We start from the raw sequence: 25,247 nt of genomic DNA on the forward strand, positions 1-25,247 counted from the left end.
TGAACAATGGCTCTCCCTGCTTGCTGCTCAGATCTTTAAAACATCAGTGGGCAGTTTTCATATTGTCCTGGGTTTCAACCCTTAGTCATCTCTCTGCTACGTGATAAATACATCGTTCTCTTTTATCTATTTTCATGAGTCAACCCCTCCAGCCCCTTCTTCATTCTCCTCTCCTCTGAGCTCCTGCCGGTATTTTTCTGGTATGGAAGCATCCAGTGCAGTTTTGCATTCTGGGATCAAATTAAGGTTTCCCATCCTTGTATCAGAAACTAGCTGGGCTTTGAAAAATTGCCCAGTGCTTGATACGTGGGTGGGATCCAGATATCTGGGGTTTCAAATACTGGCTCTGACACTCTGTTGCCTCAAACATGGAATTTAAGATACTCTGGGTCTCAAGATACCTCCATCCTGACATAGCACAGGACAAATCTGAGTGCCTTGGTTGAACCAGACTCACTGCCTGTCTCTGCTACCTTAGACTGTGTTCAGGACTAGACTTCACCTTGGCTTCAAAGCTTCCATGCAGTCAACATCTCAGTAGTGGAGCAATATCTTATTTTTGTGATCTGGGCAGACACATGGAGCAGAATCATGGTCACATTCAGACTGGGGGCATAGATCTGAGACACTGGTGTACAGCACAGACTTCTTTAACACTAAGTGCAGCAGAGCTACCAGCCAGCACTGCAGATGCAAGGCCATAGGTGTGCTTAACACCCTCTGAAGCTGGCTCTGCACATTACAAAGTAGACACAGCCTCTGTTTCCCAGCTATAAAATGAGAGCACAAAATCCTTCTCCTTCTCCATCTCATAAGCCTGTCATTAGGATGAAGTACACTGCTGACTCAGAGCTGCCTGCAAACTACTGGTGTGAAAGTGAAACCTGTGCCCACACCTGCTGTCTATGCCTGACCTATCACTTCCTGCTGTCAGGGCAAAGGAAAGGCTCAAGCCATCTGAGGCCCCAAAGTGACTGGGGGTGGGAGGTAATGCCTTTCCCAGCCTTCATATATAGACAGACTGTGCTCAGGCATCTCTTAATTAAGCTGGAAAGGCTAGCAAGCTGATGGATTTGAATTGAGATGCTGGTGAAGTGCCTGTGACATCCCCGGAGGGCACATTAAATTAACCAAATAGACTAAGGATTCAGTAAGCTAATGAAGAGAGAAACAAGAGAGAGAGATGAGGAAGATGGAAGAAATAAGGGTGAAGGAGAGAGAAGCAGATGGAAAGAGAAGACAGAGTAAAGAAGAAAAGCAGAGGGATAAAAGTGTAAAGGGAGGAGGAAAAGAGAAGGATTGAAAGGAGGTGAGAGGAAAATACATGGAGACAGTGAAAGTGATTAAGTGCAGAGATAGGAAGAAAAAACCCTGCAAGACCCAGAGGCTTTCTCCAAAGCTGTGCTGCGACCATCTGTGCTGTGGCCTGGGGTCCAGATTGCTCAGTCTCTGTCTCTACCAAATTGTGTCAGCTGCTTAGCAAGGCCATAACCCTGAGCAAGACTCACCAGTTCCCATTGTCCACCCTGTGCCCTGAGATGCCTTACCTGCTCATGGTGCTCGATGCCCATGCTGATAGTGTTCACCAGGATTGCAATCATGATCCCACGGTTGAAGTACTTGCTGTCCACAATCCCTCGAAGCTTGACCCTCACTTCTCTCCACATGTCACTGCAGAGCTTCAGCCATCCATCTTCTTCTACCTCCTCCTCCTCCTTCTCCAGTGCTGAGACACCCTGGTCCTCTCTGCTGCTCTCTGCCTCCTCTTCGCTGGCTCCTCCATCCTCCTGGTCTGAGTCAGCGCTATCCAGGACAGAGAGCCTTCGGGATGCTTCGTGCTCCCCCCTATGGCATCGGGGGCAGTTGGTGGGATCAGAGGTTGCTGTCATAGCAATGGGCTGGACCAAGCCCTGAGAAGGGCAGTCAAGAGAGTTGTGCTGCTGGCAAAGCCCTGGGGAGATAAATAATCACACTTAAAGTAGAAGGCTTTGAAAAAGACATCGAAACTGGGCACCTGTTTGTCTTTTGGTCATTTAGGGAGGGTAACTGGGCTTTTTAGCTGTAAAGATGATTAAACACTGACACATCATCTCAAGGGCAGCAATAAAAGCCATTGCTGTTGGGGGCTTTACACTGACTGTGTCACCAAAAGGCACAGTACTGTTCAGCTGCCAGTGATTGGGCTCAATGGGGGTTCACGTCCATCAGAGGAAGAACTGTTTCGTATGATGCAGGAATCACAGCTTGAGACTCAGTAGCTTGTGTTAAGTAGGAACTGAGGGAAAAACCATCACGAGGGCTGCTTTTGGTCTGAACTGCTACAAGTGGGGTCCAAGAACCCACATGCTGAGATGAACTCTCTAAATTAGGGAAGCTACATTAGCAAAGCATCTCAGGAAGCCAGAAAAGATAGTGCAAGAATACTTCTTCTCGATAGTCTGTGCGCTCTGAATCAGAACAGACCCCCTGATTTCAGCGAGAAAACTAAGTTCATGTTCCTCAATTCTCCAGCTGGGCCTGAAGGATCAAATGGACACTGGGGGAATTAAGCAATTAATTCATTAACACAGTGCATGAAGCCTGCTTTTTTCCCAGCAAGTAAAGAAAATGAAAGACTGCATATGTAAGACCAGCTGAAGAAAAATCTGCCTTTTTGCTTGTTAATGTGAACATAACTCAGGAAAGGCATGGTCAGACAGTTAACACTAACTCTGTAAAGCCATTTTTACAGTACTTTTCAGGCCAGGAATCCAATTTAAATGGTATCTCATGTCTAATTTTACACAGCAGCATGTGGCCTCATCAAGAGAAATTGTCTCCATTGCCCTTACATATCAAACTGACTTCTTCAGTATTGTTCCCTTGGTTCAGGAGACATCCTACTGCAATTCTACTCCCTTTGCCTCTCTTGAGGTCCCACAGCAACTCATTTTTGGAGGAGAGCTCTGAGGGACCTGCTGCGTCACCGAGTCAAATCCTTAGCCCCCCTCCATCATATCCCCCCGGGTACTTCTCTCTCCCAAACTCCTATACCAGAGCCTCTGAACAAACCTCAGCCAGCGCTTTTAATGTTAACCCATTATGGTCTCTGGATTTCAGACCTGGGTTTCCCGTGTTTCCTTCTGGTCACCCCTGTTTCATTCCCACTCTTGCTGCTCATCACCACCTGGCTGGCAGCCACGGGCCTATGTTAAATGGCCATTGTTAATTCTAATGCTGTGTTTTGTAGGCACAGGCCCTTCGTCAAGCTGGCACATGGAGATGCTCCCAGTTAGTCTCACATTTCCACTATCAGCCTTTCCAGCTTCACCGCACAATCCTTACTGTAGTGCCTCTGTTTTTTCCTGTTCGTGCCTAGCTTGGCATCACTCGGCTCCACGTGGCCCTGGCGCCGGCTCTGTATGCTGTTGTACAGCCCGAGGGTGCGGCGTTTGGCTTTGCGCACGATGTGGCAGATGTATTGGAAGATCTCCTCATAGCAGTCTCCTGGCTCCATGTAGCTGGCGACAGTGCTGGAGGAGAGGTACCGGGCCCTCTGCTCCTGCATCAGCTGGTGCTCTCGCTGCTTGGTCTCAGAGAACTGCGTGGCGATGACCACCAGGCACAGGTTAATCATGAAGAAGGAGCCCACCTAGTAGCAAAGAAGAAGCAGGAACAATCAGTGTCAGCATGAGGAAGAATATGTGGGAGGGGGAATGAAAAAGAAGAATCAAAGAATAGTTTGGGTTGGAAGGGACCTTCAAAGATCATCCAGTCCAAGCCCCCTGCAATGAGCAGGGACATCTTCAACTAGATCAGGTTGCTCAGAGCCCCATCGAGCCTGGCCTTGAATGTCTCCAGGGATGGGGCATCTACCACCTCTCTGGGCAACCTGCTACAGTATTTTACCAGGGAAAGTGAAAGGAGGCAGGCAGAGGAATGGGAACCAATCTGTGTTTGGAGGTGAGATTTCAGAGCAAGCCAGGCCTGGATCAGCTTTGTTTTGAGAACTCGTTCAATGTCATTTCCATGCAGAATTTAGAGCTCTGAACTGAAATTCAGGAAACACAAGCCCTACTTTTAGCTCTTTTGGCAGGCTTTGGACCTTTAGTATGTCATTTAGAAGCTGCTTGCAAAGGTTTTGATGAAAAACGGACTTTTTCTTTTCATCTCCTTTGTGTTAAGCAGAAGGTGGGAGACAGACGACTAGTTTGGTTGGTTGCTTTCTCCTCTGCTTGCTTTTTTGTACTGTCATTTATGGTTTTCAGCTCTTGGAGGACATGTCTGCATTCTCAGAGCATTTTATTTATTTCTACCATTTACACCTAAATTCACCATAGAGGGAGATGGCACTTTGCTGAAATGAATGGGCTCTTGAAATCAAAGCGGAGTTTACAAAAACTAATTACTTTGAGCAGGACACTAAATAGTCTGGTAAAACAGTGCTTTCCTGCTCATTTTCTGTTCTTCTGATTCTTCGGATACTAGACATATTTTCTTAGCCCTTATTTTACTTGTCGTCTAGTCTAGGTAGGATTTCCACTTTGAATACAAAACCAACCACAACTCACTCCCCCAATTTCTTAGAAACAAAACAAAACAAAACACTTCTCCATACAGAAGCCAAAAAGTCTACCAGGCTTATTTTACACCTTTGTATGTTCCCTTTAAGCCCTCTTTGCCTCAGTTTTCCTATCTGTAAAACGGAGTAAATATTTCTTGGTGCTGAGAGATCTGGAGGTAAAAATCTCACTCTCAGTGTCAAATATTATGGAATTACAGATGAATCTCCACTAGGAGATCTACTCATTACACTTAGAATAAAACCTGGGTTTCAATGTGATGAGAATTTCTTACGTTAAAGTGCTGGTAACTACATTCAAAATCCTTCTCAAAAGCTATGATGCCTGGATTGGCGCCTACTCCCCGTAGAGCTGTAAGTGGTGATCCAGCCTTGATAAAACGCAGAGTCTGATCTCTGAAGAAGGACCACACATCTGCTCCGCTCTGAAAAGGACCTTGCAGGGCAGCCCCAGGGAGCAGAGGAAGCACCAGCTCAAGATTTCTGCCTCCCCTGCACCAGGGAGCATCCCTGCTAAGGGATGTCCTTGTACCATCTTCCTCCTGTACAAAACCACACAGGACTCAGTCTCACTTCCCTGTCTCTTCTTTCCAAGCAAACAGCTCTGACACAGAGCTGGATCCAGTCCTGCCTTTATCTTTACGCATGTGTCCTCCACATAACCCTTCCAGCAAGCAAAGGTGGTGATAACCTGACCCTAATCCTCGTGTGTGGAAAAGGCGGAGGTTCTTTCAGCAAGTACCCCAGCTTGTTCTACCTATCCAAGCAGCCTTTCCCTCCATGCACACCCTTGCCACTCCTCCACCAGCTTGTCCCCTTGGTTGTCCCTTTCTCTTGCACACAGGTGCCCAACAGCTCTGTCTGGAGGCCCATTACAGTGGCTCTCAGTACTTCAAAGGAGAGATGTCTCTACTAGCATCTAAATAAGCCTTTGAAACATGAAGCCCTTCCCAAACAGATTCCACATAAGGACAATAAACCATTGCAAAATAAAGGGTTTATATTTTTTTTTACTCCTCCTCTCAGCACCCTTCAAAGCTGCTCTAATTTTGTTTCCTTTCATCACTGAACCCTTCTCTTCCCTCTCCTCCTGCTCATATTTCATTCTATTTTCCCTTTAGCTTCTGCGTGTGGCCTTGAAAATTAAAATGATGCCCTGTATGGATTCTTTCACCTTCCCCTGTGATTTTCCCTGGTCCATGATGTCTTGCATTTTTTTACCGATGAAAGTATGACGGAATCCAAACTCTTCTCTGATGCACTCTCCTGCCCTCCTCCCCCTCAGCGCCACACGACACTCGCACAATCTTGCCCATTCTGTCACCTCTCTCAGCTTGCCCTGAGTGAGGCAGGGTTGGGAGCTGGACACCAGCTGTGCACTCATTTTTGGAATGCTAATTGTGACACTGCCCAGTACACTTTGCAACTTTCAACAACTCCACAAACAACAAGCGATTAAGACTTGCAACACCTTCTCTCTAGGCTACATACAGAGGAGCTGGGGGCAACAAGCTGCCCTCAGCAGCCTGTAAGCCTGGGGTTGGATCTGGAGTGGGGTTGAGGTTTCACATCACCAAGCCCTGTCCTTACAGGCACTATTTGCTGTGATCTCCCACCAAATGACCAAAAAGGGGAGGAGTGAGAGGAGTGGATATGACACCTAATCCCCAATCCTTAAACCCCTTAGCTAGGAACATCAAACACAAAACAAATGAGCTTGTTTAATCCTTAAGACGACAGGCAAGTGCATAAACTCAAAGGCTCTGCCACGCTTGACAGTGCCTCCCAGCTAGCAGGACAGGAAGGGTCCCAGATGGCTTGTAATTGAGTGATCCATCTCAGCTAGCTGAGCGAGGAGACCAAAAGTGTCTGTCGTGGAGTCAAAGCAAGCATCCAGTAGAGGCAGAAAGAGACTATTGATTCAGAGCCCCAACACAGAAGTCCCATTCAGCCCTGAGGCTAAGCTGTACTTTAGTTAAGCAGATACTGGCCTTGTCCAGCCCAAGGTCCAATTCCTGTCTCTGCGATATCTAATAAAATCTGACTAGTGCTGGAGATGCTGACTTACTTGCCCATTATTTTTATTGCTTATGCCTGCATATCCAGCTTGTCTTCTGCAGCCCACATATGTAAGCATAGAGCACTTCAAGGAGGCCACTGAGTGCTGCAAGGTGGATACCTGCCTAGGAGTTCAGAAGAGCTTTCTCTAGTCCAGAAGCCACACCAGTGGCCAAGTAGCTGGAGAGGTGACAAAGAAATTACTGGACTTCAAGCAGGAAGACCTAATTGAAACACTGACTCAAGAGGTGAAAGCAGTCCTTTCTTCACATCACCTCCCTGATCTCTGGCAGAGGGGGAAGCTATTTACAATTTGCTGAATACATAAAATGCTTTTACCGGGTCGTTCTGCAAGGCCACCCTGAATCTGAGTCCCAACCATGCTGGGAATATATCCAGATGGTGGAGCCTTCTTCCTGCCAGATGAGCAGTAGCAGGTAATGCCCTTATGCAGGTGTTTGAAGATATCTCTGTGAGAGAAGGAGTCATGGATGAAAGCACAGCTCTAAAGAAGAGGCTGCAGAGATCCAGTCCCAGAAGAGTAAGTTTGAGCCTAGGCAAGGACTTAGGTGGAAAAGCAAAAAGTCAGGGCTTGAACTCGACTTTCAGAGCAACCCTGCTTAGAAACCTAGGCATTTCAAGCATGGAGAAGGAGGGAAGAATAAAGGCTTCAAGGACTTTGCTTCATGAGACTTGAAGAGGGATCATTATTTCTGTAAGAAGACTCAGAGGGAAAATGAAAACAAGTGAAAGCAAGTTCACATTGTGGTGTTGCTGTGTGCTGCAAAAGATGCATTAGACATACAAAGAAGGTAACAGAAAGGCTAAATGCTTTCTTGGTGTAACTCCACCAAAGGTAAAGGAAATACCCCATCCAGCATATGGCTCCTCTGTTCTGAGCAGTCCCTAGAGTAAGCTGAGGTTCTTGTGCTCCTGCGTTTCATGGAAATGAACCTACAGGGCACCTGCAAATGAGGAGGGAGTGTCTAGAAATGTCAATGACACTCCACAGTAAAATCTCACATAGAGTGTTTAATTGAGGGTTTTCAGCGCCTGCAAATTCAGAGACAAAGTTTGAATCACTGGGAATCCACATGAGGTGAGCCAGCACTAGAAGGATGCTCCTGCCTAGAAATGAAAAATAAGCTGACAGGCAGAATTTATGTAGTTTGGAGCAGGGGGTGAGGGGCAATTTTTGGAACTGGCCTGCAGGAGACAGGCATGATCACCCCAGTGGTAATACATTGTCTCTGCACAGTCCTTCCCAGCTCTGGGAGAGATTATGTCTGAGACAAGAAGTAAATTCTGTGCTGAATTGCACATTGCACAAATCTAGGGACCCTGACCATGCTGCTCAAAATGAAAATGCATGGTGGGAGATCCAAACAAACTTTATGGGAAATAATTGTTTCCTGAACTTAAAAAGAAAAAAAAAAAAAAGCAGTGGATGTTCAGTTTGCCCTTTGGAACAGAGCTGGGGGGAATTCCACACCCACCCTGTGCAACCACACGTCTGCACTGTCTCCCCTTGGGGCTCTCCAGCCTCAAAGTAAAAGCAGCATTCTTTAAGGTGTATTTCACCTCTGCTGTCCTGGCTCATGCTTCAGCCCACAGGGAGTAGGTCATCTTTCTGTTTTTTTCTCCCCTTGTCTTTCCATTGTGATGGCAGAAGGCCAGAAGGGAGGGAGAAATCAAGGATACCATGAAGCTTTTTCATAAATTCTCTGACCTGAATGGACCAGTAGATTTTTTTTATGCCATTCCCCATATGTACAGGCTGCAGAATTTCTCCCAGAAACTGGATTAAGATTTGTTTGCTCTCAAGTCACTGCATGTCAATTTGAATTTAAACTAGATCCTGTGCCGGGTGATTTTATTAATGTTATTGGGTGACTGTTTCTAGAGATCTTATTTCTAAGAGGGCATGGCCACATACGACAAGCCGTAGGTCAAGAGCAGAGTGTAAGTTACGTCCATTTAGCAGCCCATTCAAATGCATGGAGGCCTTGAAAATACACACTGAGGTCCTTACTTGCAAAGTGACTTAGAACTAAATTGCACCCACCATGTACGGATTTTATACTTCCCATATCCATCTTGTGCCTTTCCCTTCCACTCTCGTCTTCGGTCCCCATGCAGGAAAACTGCAAGAGTCTTCATAAAAACAAAATCCTTCCTTGTTAGAAACAGAATATTCCCTCCAAGAAAATTCATTTACGTGTGGCAGTAGGTTCTCAAGACAGACACATTTCTCTCTTTCCATCCCTGCTACCAGTGATCTCACACAGACAGTTTATGTTGGACCACTGACACTTTCAGAGCAGCAGCTCCTTTTTGTTCATGTTGAAGAACTAATTCAGCATGACAGAACTTGAAACCAACAAAATCTGAACCCAAGACCCTGATTCTGAAAAATCCAGGTGCTTCCAAAAGCCATTAAACATGGCTCAAGAATGACTCTAGAGCTTAAAAAGTACAGAGACCAAGTAGGAGGGCAGATGCATAAATGGTTTTCTGTGTTTTTGGGCCTACTGCTTTGGGAAATTTACTTTGAGAGAAGATCTCTGGATGAGAACATTATCCTACACTAGGTATATATATCTCTAGGAATCAATCCTGAGCATATTTTTTGAGTGAAAGAAAATAACTTTGCTGACAACTATGTGATCCTGCCACTTTCAGTGAAAATCAACTTGCTGGGTTCCTGAGATTCCTAGAAGAAATCCAGGTAAAGTAGTTTGCTTCCCTGATATCTGTGTTGAACTAACACCTGTTTTTTGTAGGCTCTTAGCTTGCAATGCTGACAGTCACCAAGTCTTGTACTTACGATTATCAGCAAGATAAAGTAGATAAAATTGTAGAAGGAATGGGCATCCATCACATAGTACATGATCTCTACCCACCCTTCCAGTGTGATCACCTGCAAAGACAAACAACAACAAGAGAAACAAGAGGGCAGTAAGCCTCCAGAGTTCATTCCTCGGTGTATACAGGCAGATACTGGCAGGGCTGTTGAAACCCAAGGAAGGTGAGAAACAACAGTTTATTTCAAGGAGGCCAAATTTCCACTCCAGGAAATCAGCATGGTACTGCTTGGTGACACTGGCATACTGTCAAAGCCTGTGAGATCATACTAGCCCACAGCAGGACTATTTCATTAAAATAGTTCATTTCCCTGGATCGCAGCAGGGGAAAACCCGCAGCAGGTTTCTGTGCTGCTTGGACTGGACACTGCGCACAGCCGGCAGAAGAGAAAAAAGGTATGGGTTTAGCTCCCATCTGCAATGCGTGCTGGGAATAAAAAAAATTACAAATAATAATAATAAAAAAAGAAAGGCTCTTTTGCTATCGTTAAGAGTATAGATCATTTCAGCAAGGGCCTGGAACAGCTCTATGCCCCTCCCCACCTTCAGGAACACCCTCCATGGTGGGAACTCTTTCTCTCTTGCCAGAGTAGTTACAAGGCCCTTTTCTCTCTGCAGCTGCATCACACCCTGCAGAAACCAGCATGGGATCACAAAAAGATTCAATTAGAAAAAAAGGAAAACAGCTTCAGCTTAGCCTTGTTAGGAGGCTATCTCGGCCTTACCTGAAATATCACGATCCAGGCATACCCGATATTGTCAAAGTTGATGGCACCCTTGTGCGGGTTGGCGTTGCCTGTACGGCACACGTTGTAGTACTGGTTCCAGTTGACACACATGCCACTGATGTTGAACTCTTGCCGGACTGAGTTGTAGTAATAATAATCATCCTTGTCCAAACAACATTCATGGCCCCGCTCCTTCAGTGGGGGTATCTCATGGCAGCCCATAATTCCATTGTCTCCTGACAGTGAGCAGATAAAGGGCATCTCATCATCTTCCTCAGGCTGGTAATAAGGGGGCAGGACAATGTCACCTTGTCTGCAAGAGTAGAAAACCATAGTCATAAAGTTCCTGTAACAGACAGTTTCCCATCAGCAAAACTGGTGGAGCTTGGAGCTCCCATCCTGACACAGGGACTGCACTGGGTAAGGGATTTCCAGGTTTATTGCCTCAGGAGAAGGGAAGACACGGCTCCTGGAAAACAGGAAATTTCCAGGGTGAGTCTCCAGTTTTCAGAGCTTTGCCTGTCATCATATCGCCCCAAGCCAAATTACACAATCTGCTTGCAAGGAGACAAAGAAAAGACAGAATGCAGAGATTTCCATTCTGATCACTCTCTCCATTAGCATCAGAGCTAAATCAGATGCAGTGATATTAAGGAAGTTCATCAGGCTTTACTGTGATGTGCTCATGTATATAACCGTTGATGGACATGTTTTATAACATTTGGCAGTGAACCTTCTGTACTTCTAAGACAAAATAAAATCCAGTTCATATATAATTAAGGTTGCACAGCTAAACCTTAAAATCAGGAAATGCAAAGCTGAAATTGACTTAACCTTAAACTTGACTTCTCCTTGACAGCTGGCATTATGGGTGCAATGTTTCATGACAAGTTCATGTGCTTTTTTCCAAATAATGCAAGCACCTTCCAAATACATAAATAATTAAAATCATCTATGCTCGCCTCACTGGAGATGAGCTAATGATTAGGAAAATGAAAGGTGGAGAATTTAAAATTTTCAATCAGACTTTACCTGGTGCATTCACCGCAGTGCTACAATACACAACTTTCACTTTGCATGAATGCAGGCTTTTTCGCAAAGTGTTATTGGAAGAGAACAGGTGTTGATAAAAAAAGACAAGATAGAAAGTGTCTGATTCTAAACTAAGTGGGACTAAACCACAAAGATCTGTCGTAACACATTCACATCACTGGTGAACTGGCTGTCTGCAGAATTCATTTCTCTAGTTATGGTCAGCCAAAGGTTTTCTAGTATCTGCCCCTTTGTAGGCTGTGGCCTCAATTCACTTCTCAGTTTGGTCAACTCTGTGTGGATGTAATTACACTCATTAAAGTAGCACTACTCCTGATTTACATAAAGGACAATCATCCTAAACATCTGTTTTTCCCCAAGGAATATATAAACACAGTAAACGGCTGCTTTGAGCAGCTCCTACTCTCCAGTCCCACTGCCGTTCTGCAGACTGTATTTTCACACTTCTTTTTTTTTCCAATTTGAGATAACCTAAAGCTTCAGAATTGTTTAATCAGTCTAAATTGATCTACAGCTTTAGATTTTTTAAGCAGTCTAAACTGATAGGATGCCTAGGATCAGTATACAGTTTTAAGAAGATGTTTTAAAGCCTGACATCTGCTAAAGCCAGAAAATCAACAGGAGGAGCTGCGCCCTGGAACTGGTGCTCTGCTCCACAGGAGGATAATTGGAGAATTCATGACAGGCAGGAGCTTTTCCACCCCACTGCCTCCAGGGAGGAGAGAGCCGTGGTCTGCAGGCTCCCCCCGACTTCCCTAAAATAAACCTCAGATACCTGTAATAAAACCCTGTGTGGCTCCAGGCTGTCTTTGCCAGAACTGTGCCCACGTTTCCTCATGGGGTTTTTTGTCCCATTCAAGCAGCCATTCTTTGCTTTCAGGTGCTTTCACTTCTACTAACCCATCTGTGGGATGCCCCTCCAAATAGCCCTCCATCCCTGCCCCACGGCAGATTTTACATGCAATTCTATTCCTGAAGTTTCCTGATAATTTCCCAGTATGCCTCCAAAGCCTCTGGAGGTAATGCACTACTGTCCAAACAGTGACCTTAGCTCCACCTCGGAGGTGCTGAAGATGTCCCTGGAATGATCAGGCAGCACTATGGCTTTCTGTAAGACTCCTCTGGTTGTTGTTTAGTGAAGGGGGAGCAAGTTCAGGAGAAAGACAGCATGGATAGTGTTTTCAGAGTTTCAACTCTTTCTGAGAGTTGGAGCAGCATTTTGAATCCCTGGGCATGGCTGGAGGAGGCAGCTACGTTAACCTGTGCCTTGGCCAAATCCAAATGAGCCCAGGCATCTGTGGAGTGTGAAGACAGACTAAAACCAAGCTGCCTTCGCCCTCTTCTCCCTTCCCACTATAAGCCATGGCCAGCACTCTGCAGCTGTCACCCTACAGCCATTTGAAGTAAGTGATACACAGAAAACCAGGCAGCAGAAGACAAGAGAGCAGGGAAAGATAAATGTCCCTGGAAGAAAGGAGGAGACATCGTCTCACAGGCACTCACATTGTGAAGTTCTCCTCCATGAAGCAGCGGTTGCGGAGCAGCCCAGCCCACAGCTGCACCCCGATGATGCCGAAGATGAAGAAGACAAAGAAGCAGAGGAGAAGAACATTCCCCAGCATGGGCAAGGTGTCCAGGAGCAAGTTCACAAGGATGCGCATGCCTGCAGGAGGAGAAGAGAACCAGAAGGAGCAAGTGTGGGATGGAGGGAAAGAGAAAGAGAGAGGGAAAAAAAGAAGGGAAGGAGAAGGAAAGGAAAATTTAGGACACACACACACACATGCACACAAAAAAAGTGCCAGATAAAGATAGAAGTAGAGTGTCAGAAATTAATTACTGCCTGAAGCAAACTAGATTTATGATTGTTGCTCTTTCTTGTCCTGACCTCTACTGAAAGGCAGCCAGCAGAGCTGCTGTGATGCCATGATCTCTTAACCCTAGGTCTTCATCTGCAGGAGTGAGAAGAAAAGGGAAGGAGAATATTGGTACCATCAGCTATCTGACTGACATCCCTCCTTCCCCCTTCCCTGCAGAAGGGCAATGGAGTGACAACTCCATCCAAAGGGGCACGGCAGATCAACAGCCCCATCCTCAGACAGCTCAGACTGAAGGTCATCCCAGTTCAACAGGTGCATGCTGCAACCTGTAAGAATTGCACCAACAGACCAAGGCCAGCCTGCCTAGTGGGATGAACCTCTCCAGCACACATAAACTGGCATACATTAGTTTTCTCAATATCAGTATGATGACATCAGTATCATCAGGGGACAATCATGGAGACCACACTCTCCTCTCTTGGCTAGTCCTCCCTCCCCAACAAGGCTGGACCACACAAATAGCAGGCACATCCCAAAATGCTGTTGGCACAGTACCTCTGGACAGTGCAAAAATGTTTTCAAACACCTTTAAAAAATTTTTAATTACCTAATGAAATACTTCTGTGGTTTTATTTCTCTGCCAACTCTTCAGCTCACACAGCCACAAGTGGGGGTAAAGACAGGCTTGTTTCTCTATGGAGCTAATGAATTTCTGTGCTCTCTAGGGATGGCAAAAATCTAGAAACCCTTCTGAGCATCACTGTAGCACTTTTACCCCTGTGCACACCTCTTGCAGTTGTCTCTCCTCGCCTCCACAAAGGTCCTTCTCCTTGGGGGGCCCAGGGAGTTCCTTCACTGAAGATGTTCCATGTAGGCCAGCAAATAATTAGCTAATTAGGTATTTATAACCAGTTCATTACTTCAGATGGCAGTGGAAGGGGGAAGAGGAGGGGGAGATAAGATTAGGATTCTCTGACAGCCCTTTGAGGCACAAGTTAATCCCTCTTGTGTGCCCAGCGTCAAGTAATTAGCCACACGATGCTGCGCTTTACGCTCTATCTCTATTCCCTGAGCTGCTCACACCGTGGAGAGGGGAGGGAAGTGCAGGCGTGGGGAGAGGGAGAAGAGTGCCTGGTGTGGGACACCGGACTAGTTTAGCTCAGGAGAGAATGTTTTGGGGAGAGACAGGAATGGGAGAGAGAGAACTGGTATTTACAGGTAGGTGATGTGTAGGAAGAAGGTGCTTCATGATGGCTACACGGGATAATGAAGGACAAAGAATGATGGCATTAGCTCTAAGGCCAGGCTGTTGAGCAGCAGCTACGCCCTGCTTGCCTGACTCCCCAGCTGTATCACTAGTCGCCAGTTTTCAGACAGAACATCAGTAACTCAGCAGTGCAGGGGCGCAGTTCCAGCCACTCGCTGGGGATCACGAACATGCCATGAGTCACCGATAGCTTCCTGCTCTGTCACGGCATCAATCCCAACAGCAGAGCCACAGTGCCCTGCTCCTGTCACTGTGACCTGCCAGGTCCCAGAGCAATACTCTGCACAACACTCCAGCTTTAAGGCCATGCAGCCTTGCTGCAGAGCAGCGTGTTCCTGGCATTAATGCTGCTTCACATCACCAGCTCGGCACTTCCCATAAACTGCCCTGGTCAGTACAGCAGGGAGAACCTAGGGACACGGGAAGCTGTGCCAGCAATGCTGCAAGAGGGGGTGATGTTTTTCAGATCAATTGATCTGCCAAAACATTACCTCCATCTCAGAGCAGAGGTACCGGGAAGAATGAGACTGCCCTTACACTGAAATGCAGAACAGACAGAACACACATTCCCATCAGAATTGTTACAGACAACACACTTGTTGGGTCAGAATTTGCAAAAATTGATTTTGTTCATGTTCCAAGAGAAGACAAGTGATTTGCAAAACTTGCCTGCCTTTTCCTTGGAAACATGCTGCCTGCCTATACGTTCTCCATCCTGGTTCTCAGAGGGGCTATGATAGTACAGGACTGTGCTACCAACAGCTTCAGGATCACAGCAATTGCACTCATGCTAGGCCCTCTGGGGTATCAGGGCCCATAACCCAAGAACCATCAAGTGGCCCCATGCTGGGCAGGTAGCCACAGCACTTGGTGTCTTTTCCACATCACAAAGAATTTCAGCATTGGTGGGTTCCATTTCTAAGTCCAAATGAATCCAAATTTTTATTTTTTAAAAATCTCTCAGTTGAACAGAGACACCCTTCTTTACCCATTGATGCTGATTGTGGACATGAGATTGGCTCTTCAAAAACAACAACGCTGAAGGAATACCCATCCAAACATCAATTGCAATTCACCTGTGGGCCAACCATCTCTAAAAGAAAACCATCACTTCACTTTGTGCAAAGCCTCTTCTGCTTCCTGCCCTAAACTGCAAAGCAACTGCTCTGGGAACACATTTCTCTACAGTTTTCCCCCAAACGGACATCTTCTGCTGAGTCTACCCAGTTCGTGGAGATACTTCAACCACTACTTCCACGTGAATGAAAGGCACAGTGTAAATGCAAGCTCAGTACCTTTGTTCTCTCCATTATCAGCCTCCCCTGCTGTCTGTGCTGTGCTGCCTGCAACAGTCACGCCAGAGTTCTGAGCCCCATCCTCCGCTATAGCATTTAGGCAGTGACTCTCCTGCACCTCTGCCATCCCCCAGGGGCACTTTGTGGGGAAAGCTCCTGCAGCCTCCCCGTCGCCTCCTGAGCTGGCAGTCGTGTGGGTCTCCTCGTGGCTGGGGCTTTGCAGTCCCCTAGACCCAGGAAGGGACAGGCTGGTCCAGCAGCCACACAAGGGCACCTGCTACAGGTCTCCAAAGAAGGACCGTCACTGCCAAGTGTCTGAACACTTTCATGGGCAGGAGGGGATGAGCCCTGTTCAGGCACTGTAACTCACAAAGCAGTGTGTTACAGAGTCCACACTGGGACCAGGTTCCCCAAGCACTCATGAAGTTTTGGGGAAGAGGGAGAAAGGCTGAAAAGCCTAAGGATGGAGGGTGATGATTTACTGCAGACCTTGGTGTCTGAGATAACAACATCTCTAAAGCAGCTACAGGGCAATGGAAATGGGCAGAAGGCATATATGTCAGTGCAGCTTTGGGAACATCCTGCCCTGGAGAACTGGGATGTCTCTCTTTTCCAAGGGGCTTTTACCAGACAAGTCCCCATCCACAGCAACACAGATGCATCTTACATTATAACTTTTGGAAGGTGCTGGAAAGCCTGTTCTTTGGCAAAATCCTGCTGCTGCCTCCTTCCTACCTTCCACTGCCTCTTTCTGCTCCTCTGCCCCTTTACTGTTCTTGCTGTGCCTACATCTCCTCTCTGCCTCTTCACTGCTCCATAGCATACCTGCACACATCTCCTGGTCACCCTCCCCACCGCTGCCTTTCCCCACATCCCTCTTTGTCCTTTACCACTGGCAGAGCACAAGCCATGCTGGCTCACAGCAAGGAGGGAATATGAAAAGGACAATGACCTTTACTGAAGCAGCCTTTGGAAAAAAAAAGGAGACATTTCCTGAGAAGAGAAAGGAAGAGAGGCTGGGCATACTGGAGGAAAAGCAGGGAGAGGGAGCATTGATGAAGCAACATTCAGCAACCAAACAGGCTCCCAGGGCATCAAATATGAAAAGGTTTTGCTCTTCAAGAGAAAGAAAAGCTAGAAACATGAAATATTCATGAGCCTCAGGTGTGGGCTCTGAAACACCTTTTCTCTTCCCCGCTCACCCTCAACAAGACCAGAAGAAAGGAGGAAATGAAATGGCACCAACTGTGGGCATCCAAGGAAGGATCCTCACAAAACGATGTTCAGATAATGCTTCCCTGCTGCTCACCCACACCCTTAGGCAAGGGGTGGGCACGGGTGCTGGATTAGACCTTGCTGGCAGGGCTGCTCCTGGTGAGATATCCTGCAGGAGCAAAGCCATGTGCACAACAGAGATACACTCACTGCTCCAACACAGCAGAGGACATCGGGGGTATGTCACAGGGATGAGAAGCGGTGGGAGGTGAGAGGAGCAAGGGGGAGTGGGCTGTCAGGGGGCAGCAGAGGGCTGAGCAAAGCCAAAAGACAAAGCAGAGTCACTGAACTTCCTCCTGGATTCAGGCAGAGCAAATCCTCTGCCTCCCCTGGCAGCATCCAGAGGCCTTTCCTGACAAACTGCAGATGTGACAGTGACCTTGGTTCCCTCCCAGACACTCGCCTTCATCCCTGATTAGCCTGGCCGTCACAGCTAAGCAGACTCACCCAGCACAGCGTGGTAGTGGCGGTGAGCAGGCGGGGCAGGGCTGGGAAGGAGGTGAGCTCCAGGATATAAGGAACATCCCGTGGTGCAGGTGTGCCCAGCAGCTTACTACCACCTCCCTCCCCTTGCTCGGCATCACTCTTCCGCTTTACCTTTTCTCTGCCTGCCTTTTTCCGAGAGTGAGGACCAACGGCTGAGCTGATTCACTCCCTAACACTAATCACCCTGTGACCTCAACAGGAGACTGGCTCAGGAGAGGGTGAGAAACCCTGTTCTTTCTGGTTTCTTCTATCTCACCCACCTCTAGGGCTTTCAAATCCTCCCCAGCTCTACAGTGAGGGACAGAGCTAATGTGTGCAGAATCACAAGGAGATAACGGTTTGAGGCAATTTTTCCCTTGCTTAGAGTAAATCAGACGAAAGAGAACATAATTCTCAGCACCCACCTTATCTGCATCATGGGCCAAGCCACCAATTGTCATTTTAAATGGAGCAAAAGCAAATCTCTTCCCCATCCGCATTAGTGACTGTGGCTGGCAGGACATTTTGCAGAGCACAGAGACTCAAGCATCGTTCTGTCCGTCAGCCAGGCCACTTGTCCAAGCATGCCTTCTTTCCTTCCTCCCCTGCCCCAGGACACATGGCAGTTCACTCAGCTGACGCAGGGTTGGCAGGATTTTCCTGTGCACGTTTCTTCACGGGAATTTTCAGAACTGAGGAACCATTCCAGCAGATAGATGGTATTTGTGCAGAGAGCACATAGGGAGAGCTGCACCTTTTTTTGTTTTTTTTTTTTTTATGGCCAAGCCCCGTAGTTAAAATAATCTCAGTTTGCATGCGCAGTGCAAGCTGGTGCTCCAACTCGTGGCCCTTCTCACTGATCTCTTGCTGATCTGAGGCTTAGCTGTCATTTCACACATTGCATTCATTTGCATTAGCTAAAATGTGGGGGCCAAACTAACGCAAAGATAAACCAATCAGCTGTGTGTGCAATAGTAAGTGCACTGCCAAGTTCATCATTATTATAACCTACAGCTTCCCTCACCACCCAGATCGTTTTTGCTTTGCTGTATTTCTCCCAACTGAGGCTTCTCCTGCAAACACACGTGTAAGAGAGAGGAGGCTGGCTGGAACAGCCGCAAAGCCAGCCTCACGTTGCAAACCGTCACCCACTGCTTTGCACCAGTGCAAGGGAGAGCACGTCCAGATGGCTGTCCTGACCCAGAAAAAAGTGAACCCTACGTAAAAACAGGTCCAGTTGACAGTATGAGGTAGTGAGAGATCTTAATCCAGCTCCGCTGCTAAGGAAAAGGTGCCCTAGACATAAATGAGAAACACTGGGCTCATTCAGAGGCAAACAAAGTCTTCCCATTGATCCCTCTGTCAGGTTTATGGTGTGTTTGTAGGGTATGTTTAGGGGCTGGAGGTGTTGCACTTGCGGGTTGTCAGCATGATCTATAGTTTAGGAGCGCCATCAAGTTCCTCACAAACACCCCACTCTTGTCTTGCCGACAAGCAAAGCTTTCAAGCATCTCTGACGGGCTCAGACACCTCATCCCGCTCAGCCTGATGAAGACCTAACCTCCAATTATCCAAATCTTTGTCACTCCTCAGCCTGACCACAGAAAATATCAAAGCATGACATTTCCAGCACTTATAAAACTTCAGCCAGTACAAAAAGCTGTTGTTCATTTTCTCAGTAGCATAGGTACATCAAGCCTTGCCTTGGTGCAGTGACTCCCATTAGGATACCCAGTCAAGTTCAAACATTGAGTGTCCTCAGTCCTTATGTTCAAAGTACTCCTCAGCTTAAGCCTGAAGTAGCCAAAAGAGAGACTAAAGCTGCAGGAAAAAAAAAATGTTGGTCAGAGCTTCACGCTGCTGGGACAACAGAGCTCTCCAGAGTAGTTTTTAAGAGAAAGAGCTCTCTCAAGCTTGCTCCAAGGCTGTAGGAACAATTTCTTCAGGAGCCAGGGACTAGCACAGACCTCACTGCTCTTCACTTCAAGAACAAGCTGTTCACCTTAGATGGATCAGGTCAGGGCAACATGGGCCTTAAAAAGGAAGAATAGGAAATAAAATGCACCACTTACAACTCCCCCCCAACACACACTGAGTGAAAACAACCAACAAAAACAGAGTGCCAGTGAAACCTGAGACATGCTGTTTTCCTTGGAGGGGAAGATGAGAAAATAAACACACGCGCATTGCACAGCCACGATGCTCAGCACGCCACTGAAGCACGCTCAGGTGGCAGGGCCAGGGCTGATTCTTGATATTCTGAATGCCTCAGAGCTTTTCTTCCTACCTGCTCAACAAATATCACAAGCACATCAAGGAAATAGGCCCCATCTAGTGAGACTCAGCAAACAAAAGTGTCGGCAGCCTTGAAAATTATAATTCCTTTTAGTGTGGTATACAGCAACAAGTCCCATGGCCTGGCTCACACCACAATAGTTATCCTCACATTTCTTTGCTGAATACCTGCAGTAAATCCTATGGATAAACAGGCCCAGCTTTCAGCACGGGGTAGTAAAGAGCTCTTCATAAAATAATTTTTAAAGACAATATCAAGATGTCAAAACAAAACTAAACAAACAAAAAACATACACAAAAAAATTACAAAAACCAAACAAACAAAACAAAATTTAAAAAAAAACAACACACCTTTGGAGAACACTACGGCAAATTTATACTAAGGTCATGGAAAATTATCTTCTCACCAGATCATTATGCCATAAAATGAAAAATGTACTGTGGCTTGAAGGGTCAGACTATAGTTGCACCTTCCAAGCCTTTTACAGAAGACAGGTGGTCTAAACTGCAGTTCCAAGCTCTATTCTCATATTTCACAGCTTCCTCCAAGATGCACAAGACCTAGTACAGAACATAGTTCCTCCCTGCTGAGCTGGAGCCTCACCAGCCTTACAGAGAAACCAGAAGCCAGAGCCATGCCAGGTGGAGCTGCCAGGTGCTTTGAAGAAGCAAGCCCAGAGGTGCAGACTCCTAGTTATAGACCTGACCCCAGAGCTACAGTGGCCTCAACAAGAAGGACAAAATCCTGAGCATTTCTCTTGACACCTAAATGCTGACCCCTCTGGAATAAAAGAGGCCTCAGCCCAAGCTTTGCTGTGGTCCAGATAGAAGGAGCCACCTCAGCTCTGCAATGGGCTGCACCCTATGGGGATGCTGTGTGCCCACCTAAGGCCCAAAGATGATATCAACAGAAAGCTCATCTTTCCACAGGCGCTCACATTCAGTGTGTGCCACTGTAGCCCAGTTGGCAGCCACCTAATCTATGACATGAGCAGAAACAGACAGAGGCAAAGGTCTCAGACAGGAGCCCCTTCTTCACTCTCTTACCCCATTAACCCCTTGCGAGCTTTGGGCTCCGAAGTAACCTTGTCTTGGAGAGTGATGGCAGGTGTCTGATTATTTCTTAGAGAGGCGTCTCTCTGGGGGATTGCTGCTGTTCTGTTCTTTTTTCTAATACTGAACATCTAATAAGCAACACCTACTACCACCTGCTACTGTTGTTCATTCACTGATCACCTCATTTTTTCCCCATTTATCACTGTAACGATGACTGCACTCACTTGCAGTGAAAACTCTATTAAAAACACACAGCACCAGCTTTTCTTTCAGAATTGCAGGAGTTGCCCAACATCAGGGACGAAAGGTAACTCCAGTGCCATGGCTGCAAGCCACTTGCCTCCGTTCTATAAATATCCTTAAGTTCTTTACACATCTCTAGTGCTGTGTAAGTAGGACAGAATAATGCAAAATATTATGTAAAACAGTAATGCAACTTCTGGTTCAGATTTAAGGGAGCTAATTTCCTCTTGCTGTCACTAGCATGAATCATGTTTCTTTCTACTGCAGGCAGTGACATGACATTAGGTGAAATGTGTGTGAATAGGAGAATCAGGCCCAAAATACACGATCAAGAAATTTAAGGTTATGGTTGTAAATTGCCCTGCCCACACACATGAAGTGTAATTTGCATTAGTGTAATATGACATTATCTTTCACCCCATAATACACTGTCATTATTGCTCACATTTCCATGGTATCCATTGCTTGATAGGTCCCACGGGACAGATTTTGCAAAACAGCTCAGCTCCCATTTAGGCTGCAAAATACATGGCTGAGATTTCGAGAGCGCTGTGTACACTGGAGGCTCAGCTTGTTTGAACAGGCAGCAGAATTGTCACAATGGGAGCTGTGTGGCACTGAGCATTTTTTAAATTCTGGCTGTGCAGGTTCCCCTAGAGGAGAAGGGAGAAATAAAGATTCCAGGGAAGGTCTCTTTACGACTGTTTATTGGTTTGGGGAGTGTGTTTGTTTGTTGGTTTTGTTGTTTGTTTGTGGGGTGTTTTTTTTTTCCAGACTTGTTTTACTTCCAATAACACAAACTTTGCAGTGCTGTTGCTAACTCTTGTGATTTTTGTCGGGAGTCTTGGGATACACGGCATAAACCTTCAGGTGTCGAATCTTGCTATAAGTTGACAATCTCAGATCACAGGAAAAACAACAACAAAAAAAATTCCTCTATTCCTCACCACTACAGGCAAAAAACAAGGTCTACAAGGTCTGAGTCACAGGTCTAAATGTCTGAAAGCCACAGGAAAAATAAAAATAATTTGTGTTTTCTTTCTCCTTTTCCAAACCTCATGGTTTTAAACCCATCTGACAACTTACACGCACACAATTTGTGACTTTCGAATCCTTGTTTATAATAACAGTGAAATCAAGCAGACTGCTTCAGAGAGGGAAGAATTACTTTCTCTCATGATCTGTGACAGAAAAAAATAAGACTAAACAATGTATGGTACAAAACAAGCACTACCAGGTCTACATTTCCTGCACTTCAGTGTTCCCCAGGTCCCTGCCACGACACTACACTAACACAGGGTTATAATTTTGGTTAGGTTTTGTTTTGACTTCTTTTCTCCCAAATTTACTTTGATTACCCTTTTAAACATGTAGCAACATACTGCACACTGTGGAATGCACATGAAAAAACAGCACAGAGATCAGACAACAGGCAAATAAAATTGGAGCCTGTCTTCAGGGACTGACGACTTCCTCCAGCACTACAAGATGTGGGTCTGTTACAGCCCGCTCAGTTTGTTAAAAAGCCCCAGAGAAGCATTAATTTGCAAACCCATTCAGTATATTTGAGAGTCAGTAGACTCACTTCGTACTAGTCTTTGCTCTTGTTTCAGTTTGGTTTTCCTCCCCGTCTCTCCCCGCCCTCCACCTCTGCTTTCTCCACATTATCCTACACACAGAGGTGCATCACGCCTTTGCATGCCATACCCTGCAAACCCTGCCGCTTGCCTGATGTGCTTTTCTCCTTCAAACCCTGCTCCTTCTCTGCCCTCATGTCTATTGATCCTCACGCTGCTCTGCTCCCCCTCACCCTGTTTCACAGAATCATAGATTATGGTTGGAAGAGACTCTCAAGGTCCAACCATTAACCTAATTCTGGCACTAAGCCATGTCCCTAAGAACCTCATCTACACGTCTTTTAAACACCTCCAGGGATGGTGACTCCACCACTTCCCTGGGCAGCCTGTTCCAATGCCTGACGATCCTTCTGCGAAGAAATTTTTTCCTAATATCCAATCTAAACCTTCCCTGGTGCAACTTGAGGCCATTTCCTCTCATCTTATCTCGTCCTACCATTTCCCTGTAACCTGAACACACCTGTCTGATTTAGGGCTCAACTGCCTTAATAAAGAGCTGCACATACAGGAAAGTGCAGCTCCAAGTTAGATTTCCATCTCTGATCTGCTCCTCTGTGAAAGGAAAAGAATCCTTTAATGGCCTGCTCAGGCATGAAGTACACTGCTCTCTCCAGTGCTTTGCTCCACTTGGGTAGGAGATGGGAAGGGAGGACACACAGTGAACTTGACCCCTTCAGTCAAGTCCATCCTCTGTCAGCTTTTCTCTGTCCTTTCACTGCCCACCTGCCTGCGAGCAGAGCCTACGGAAAGCTGGCAGCTTCATCTCTGAATGTGTTTGAGTCACACACAGCCTGACCAGGGAGTGAAAATGGCTTTTTAAACCTCTTAAATTTTGTGTATGGAACATCACTCTTGTCCCTCTACTAACCTGCTCAGGGCTGTGGCTGTGTGTGGATATATCTGTGTATGTACACATTTTCACGTGGTTGTAAGTAGGGTTTGCGTGCCACTGAGGTGTGATAATAAATATTTACAGAGCAGCTTATAAAAAGAACTGCAGATGGGGCAAGTTTAAATATTTGGAAAACACAACCATATCTGCGTTTCAGTTATTGCTTCACAAATAAAACCAAGAGAGGAAAAAATGTACTTCCAAAAAAGTCCAATGGAAGAGTACATTTTTGAAAGGGAATCAATGCTGGAAGAGAACAAGCAAGTGACAGTCCTGTTTCAGAAAGACTCAGGCATTCAAAGCAAAGACCCCATGCGGTGGTCTTAGAGGAGGAATCTCATAATCCCTTTGCATTTCCAACTGCAGGACTGTGTCTGTCAAATGCACTTGCTTTTTGTCTGATCTAGCTGTAAATGAGACTGTTTTACAGACTAATATATCTCAGTCAGAAGCTAATTTCACACACGCTCATCAGTGAAATTAGTTCTTCAAAAGCATATTTAGAGAAGTAAATGTCCATCGCTTTTCCCCAGTGCCAAGCGTGGTGTTCATAGCCAGACCACTCTGTCTTAGGCACTGTTACAGCACCAAACACAGGTTGCCTGGTGTGGAATACAGGTTTAAGGCAGACAAATACAAAGTATCTGCTTTTCCCATTCCAAGGTTCAGACTGTTTTATTATTGATGGTTGTGTCCAGCGAGCTGAATGCAGGGCTAAGAGTTAGGAGATATCAGTTGTATCCCCAGGTCTGCTGGTGACACTCATTGGGCCTCACTCACCTGGTCTGAAACATGAGTGTTGTGACAGTTATTGAAACACCATTTAGCAAAAAGAAAAGAAGGACAAGAGGAGAGGAAAGCTTTGTTACACTAGAATGGCATGGTTGAGGGTTTTTTTTCTTTTTAAACTTCTTTGTCATGAAAAAGTATAGGAAAAAAAAATATCAAAAAGCCAAACAAACCACCTAAAATTAGGCAGAATAAAACCACATGAAAATGCATGGGAAATATTTATTCTTGTTCTGACTGAGAAAAAAACACATGTAGAAAAAGCAGAACTTCCCACAAATCTGAAATTCTACACCCTGCACAGCTAGTAATAAGAATATAACATTATGTTTCCAGTGCCTATACCTCTACACAAGTATTACTGCATTTACACACCAAGTATTAGCACATGTATACACCTTCTATTCAATAAAGTTGCTATGCAACCCTCTGCAACAGAGTCCTTCACTTCCGTACAGTGTGCTCAGCTGAAGTAATCTGTTTCCAAATGATGAATCAGTTACTAAATTGTAAGTGGAAACTGGAAGACATCAAACACAACGCAAGGACTCTACTTTGCATAAGACCAATGCAACAAGAAAGAGTAAACTGAAGAAACATTGTTTTCTCCAATGTCAAAAACCTCATAACAGAAGCAAAAGAAATTCTAATTATCAGAAATTACTACAGACTCCCTGCTCAAAATATGGCAGAAATAAAACAAAACCAGCCTCCTCCCCCAAACCTTGTGCCTTGCTGTAAGAAGGGATGAAAGAGCAAGCAGAAACAGCAACGTTTCACCTAGCAACCTGCCACACAAACACAAAAGGATATTAACAACGAATGGATGCGGAATTTCACCCCAGGCTCAGGACAGACATGCCCAGAGCAGAAAGCAGCTACCTCTGACAGAGACCTGGAGGGTATTTTTTTTCCTCTTTAGACTTGTTTGGGGCTTATCACAACACCTCAC

At 45.9% G+C, this 25,247-nt stretch overlaps 1 protein-coding gene across 2 annotated transcripts in view; it reads right to left on the bottom strand.

The window, feature by feature from the left end:
- The window catches only part of CACNA1I (calcium voltage-gated channel subunit alpha1 I), a 185,234-nt gene that overhangs the window by 40,371 nt on the left and 119,616 nt on the right, over positions 1-25,247 (bottom strand). Inside the window, exons 7-11 of one of the 2 annotated variants that reach the window (XM_065046868.1) lie at positions 12,768-12,927; positions 10,209-10,524; positions 9,447-9,539; positions 3,325-3,631; positions 1,548-1,951 (exon numbers count right to left, since the gene is read on the bottom strand). In XM_065046868.1, the coding sequence (XP_064902940.1) occupies positions 1,548-1,951; positions 3,325-3,631; positions 9,447-9,539; positions 10,209-10,524; positions 12,768-12,927 (1,280 nt within the window). The remainder of the gene's footprint in view (positions 1-1,547; positions 1,952-3,324; positions 3,632-9,446; positions 9,540-10,208; positions 10,525-12,767; positions 12,928-25,247) is intronic. The other variant, XM_065046874.1, reaches the window with a different exon arrangement.

Source organism: Columba livia, chromosome 1 (assembly GCF_036013475.1).
Source record: "Columba livia isolate bColLiv1 breed racing homer chromosome 1, bColLiv1.pat.W.v2, whole genome shotgun sequence".
Lineage (NCBI taxonomy): Eukaryota > Metazoa > Chordata > Aves > Columbiformes > Columbidae > Columba > Columba livia.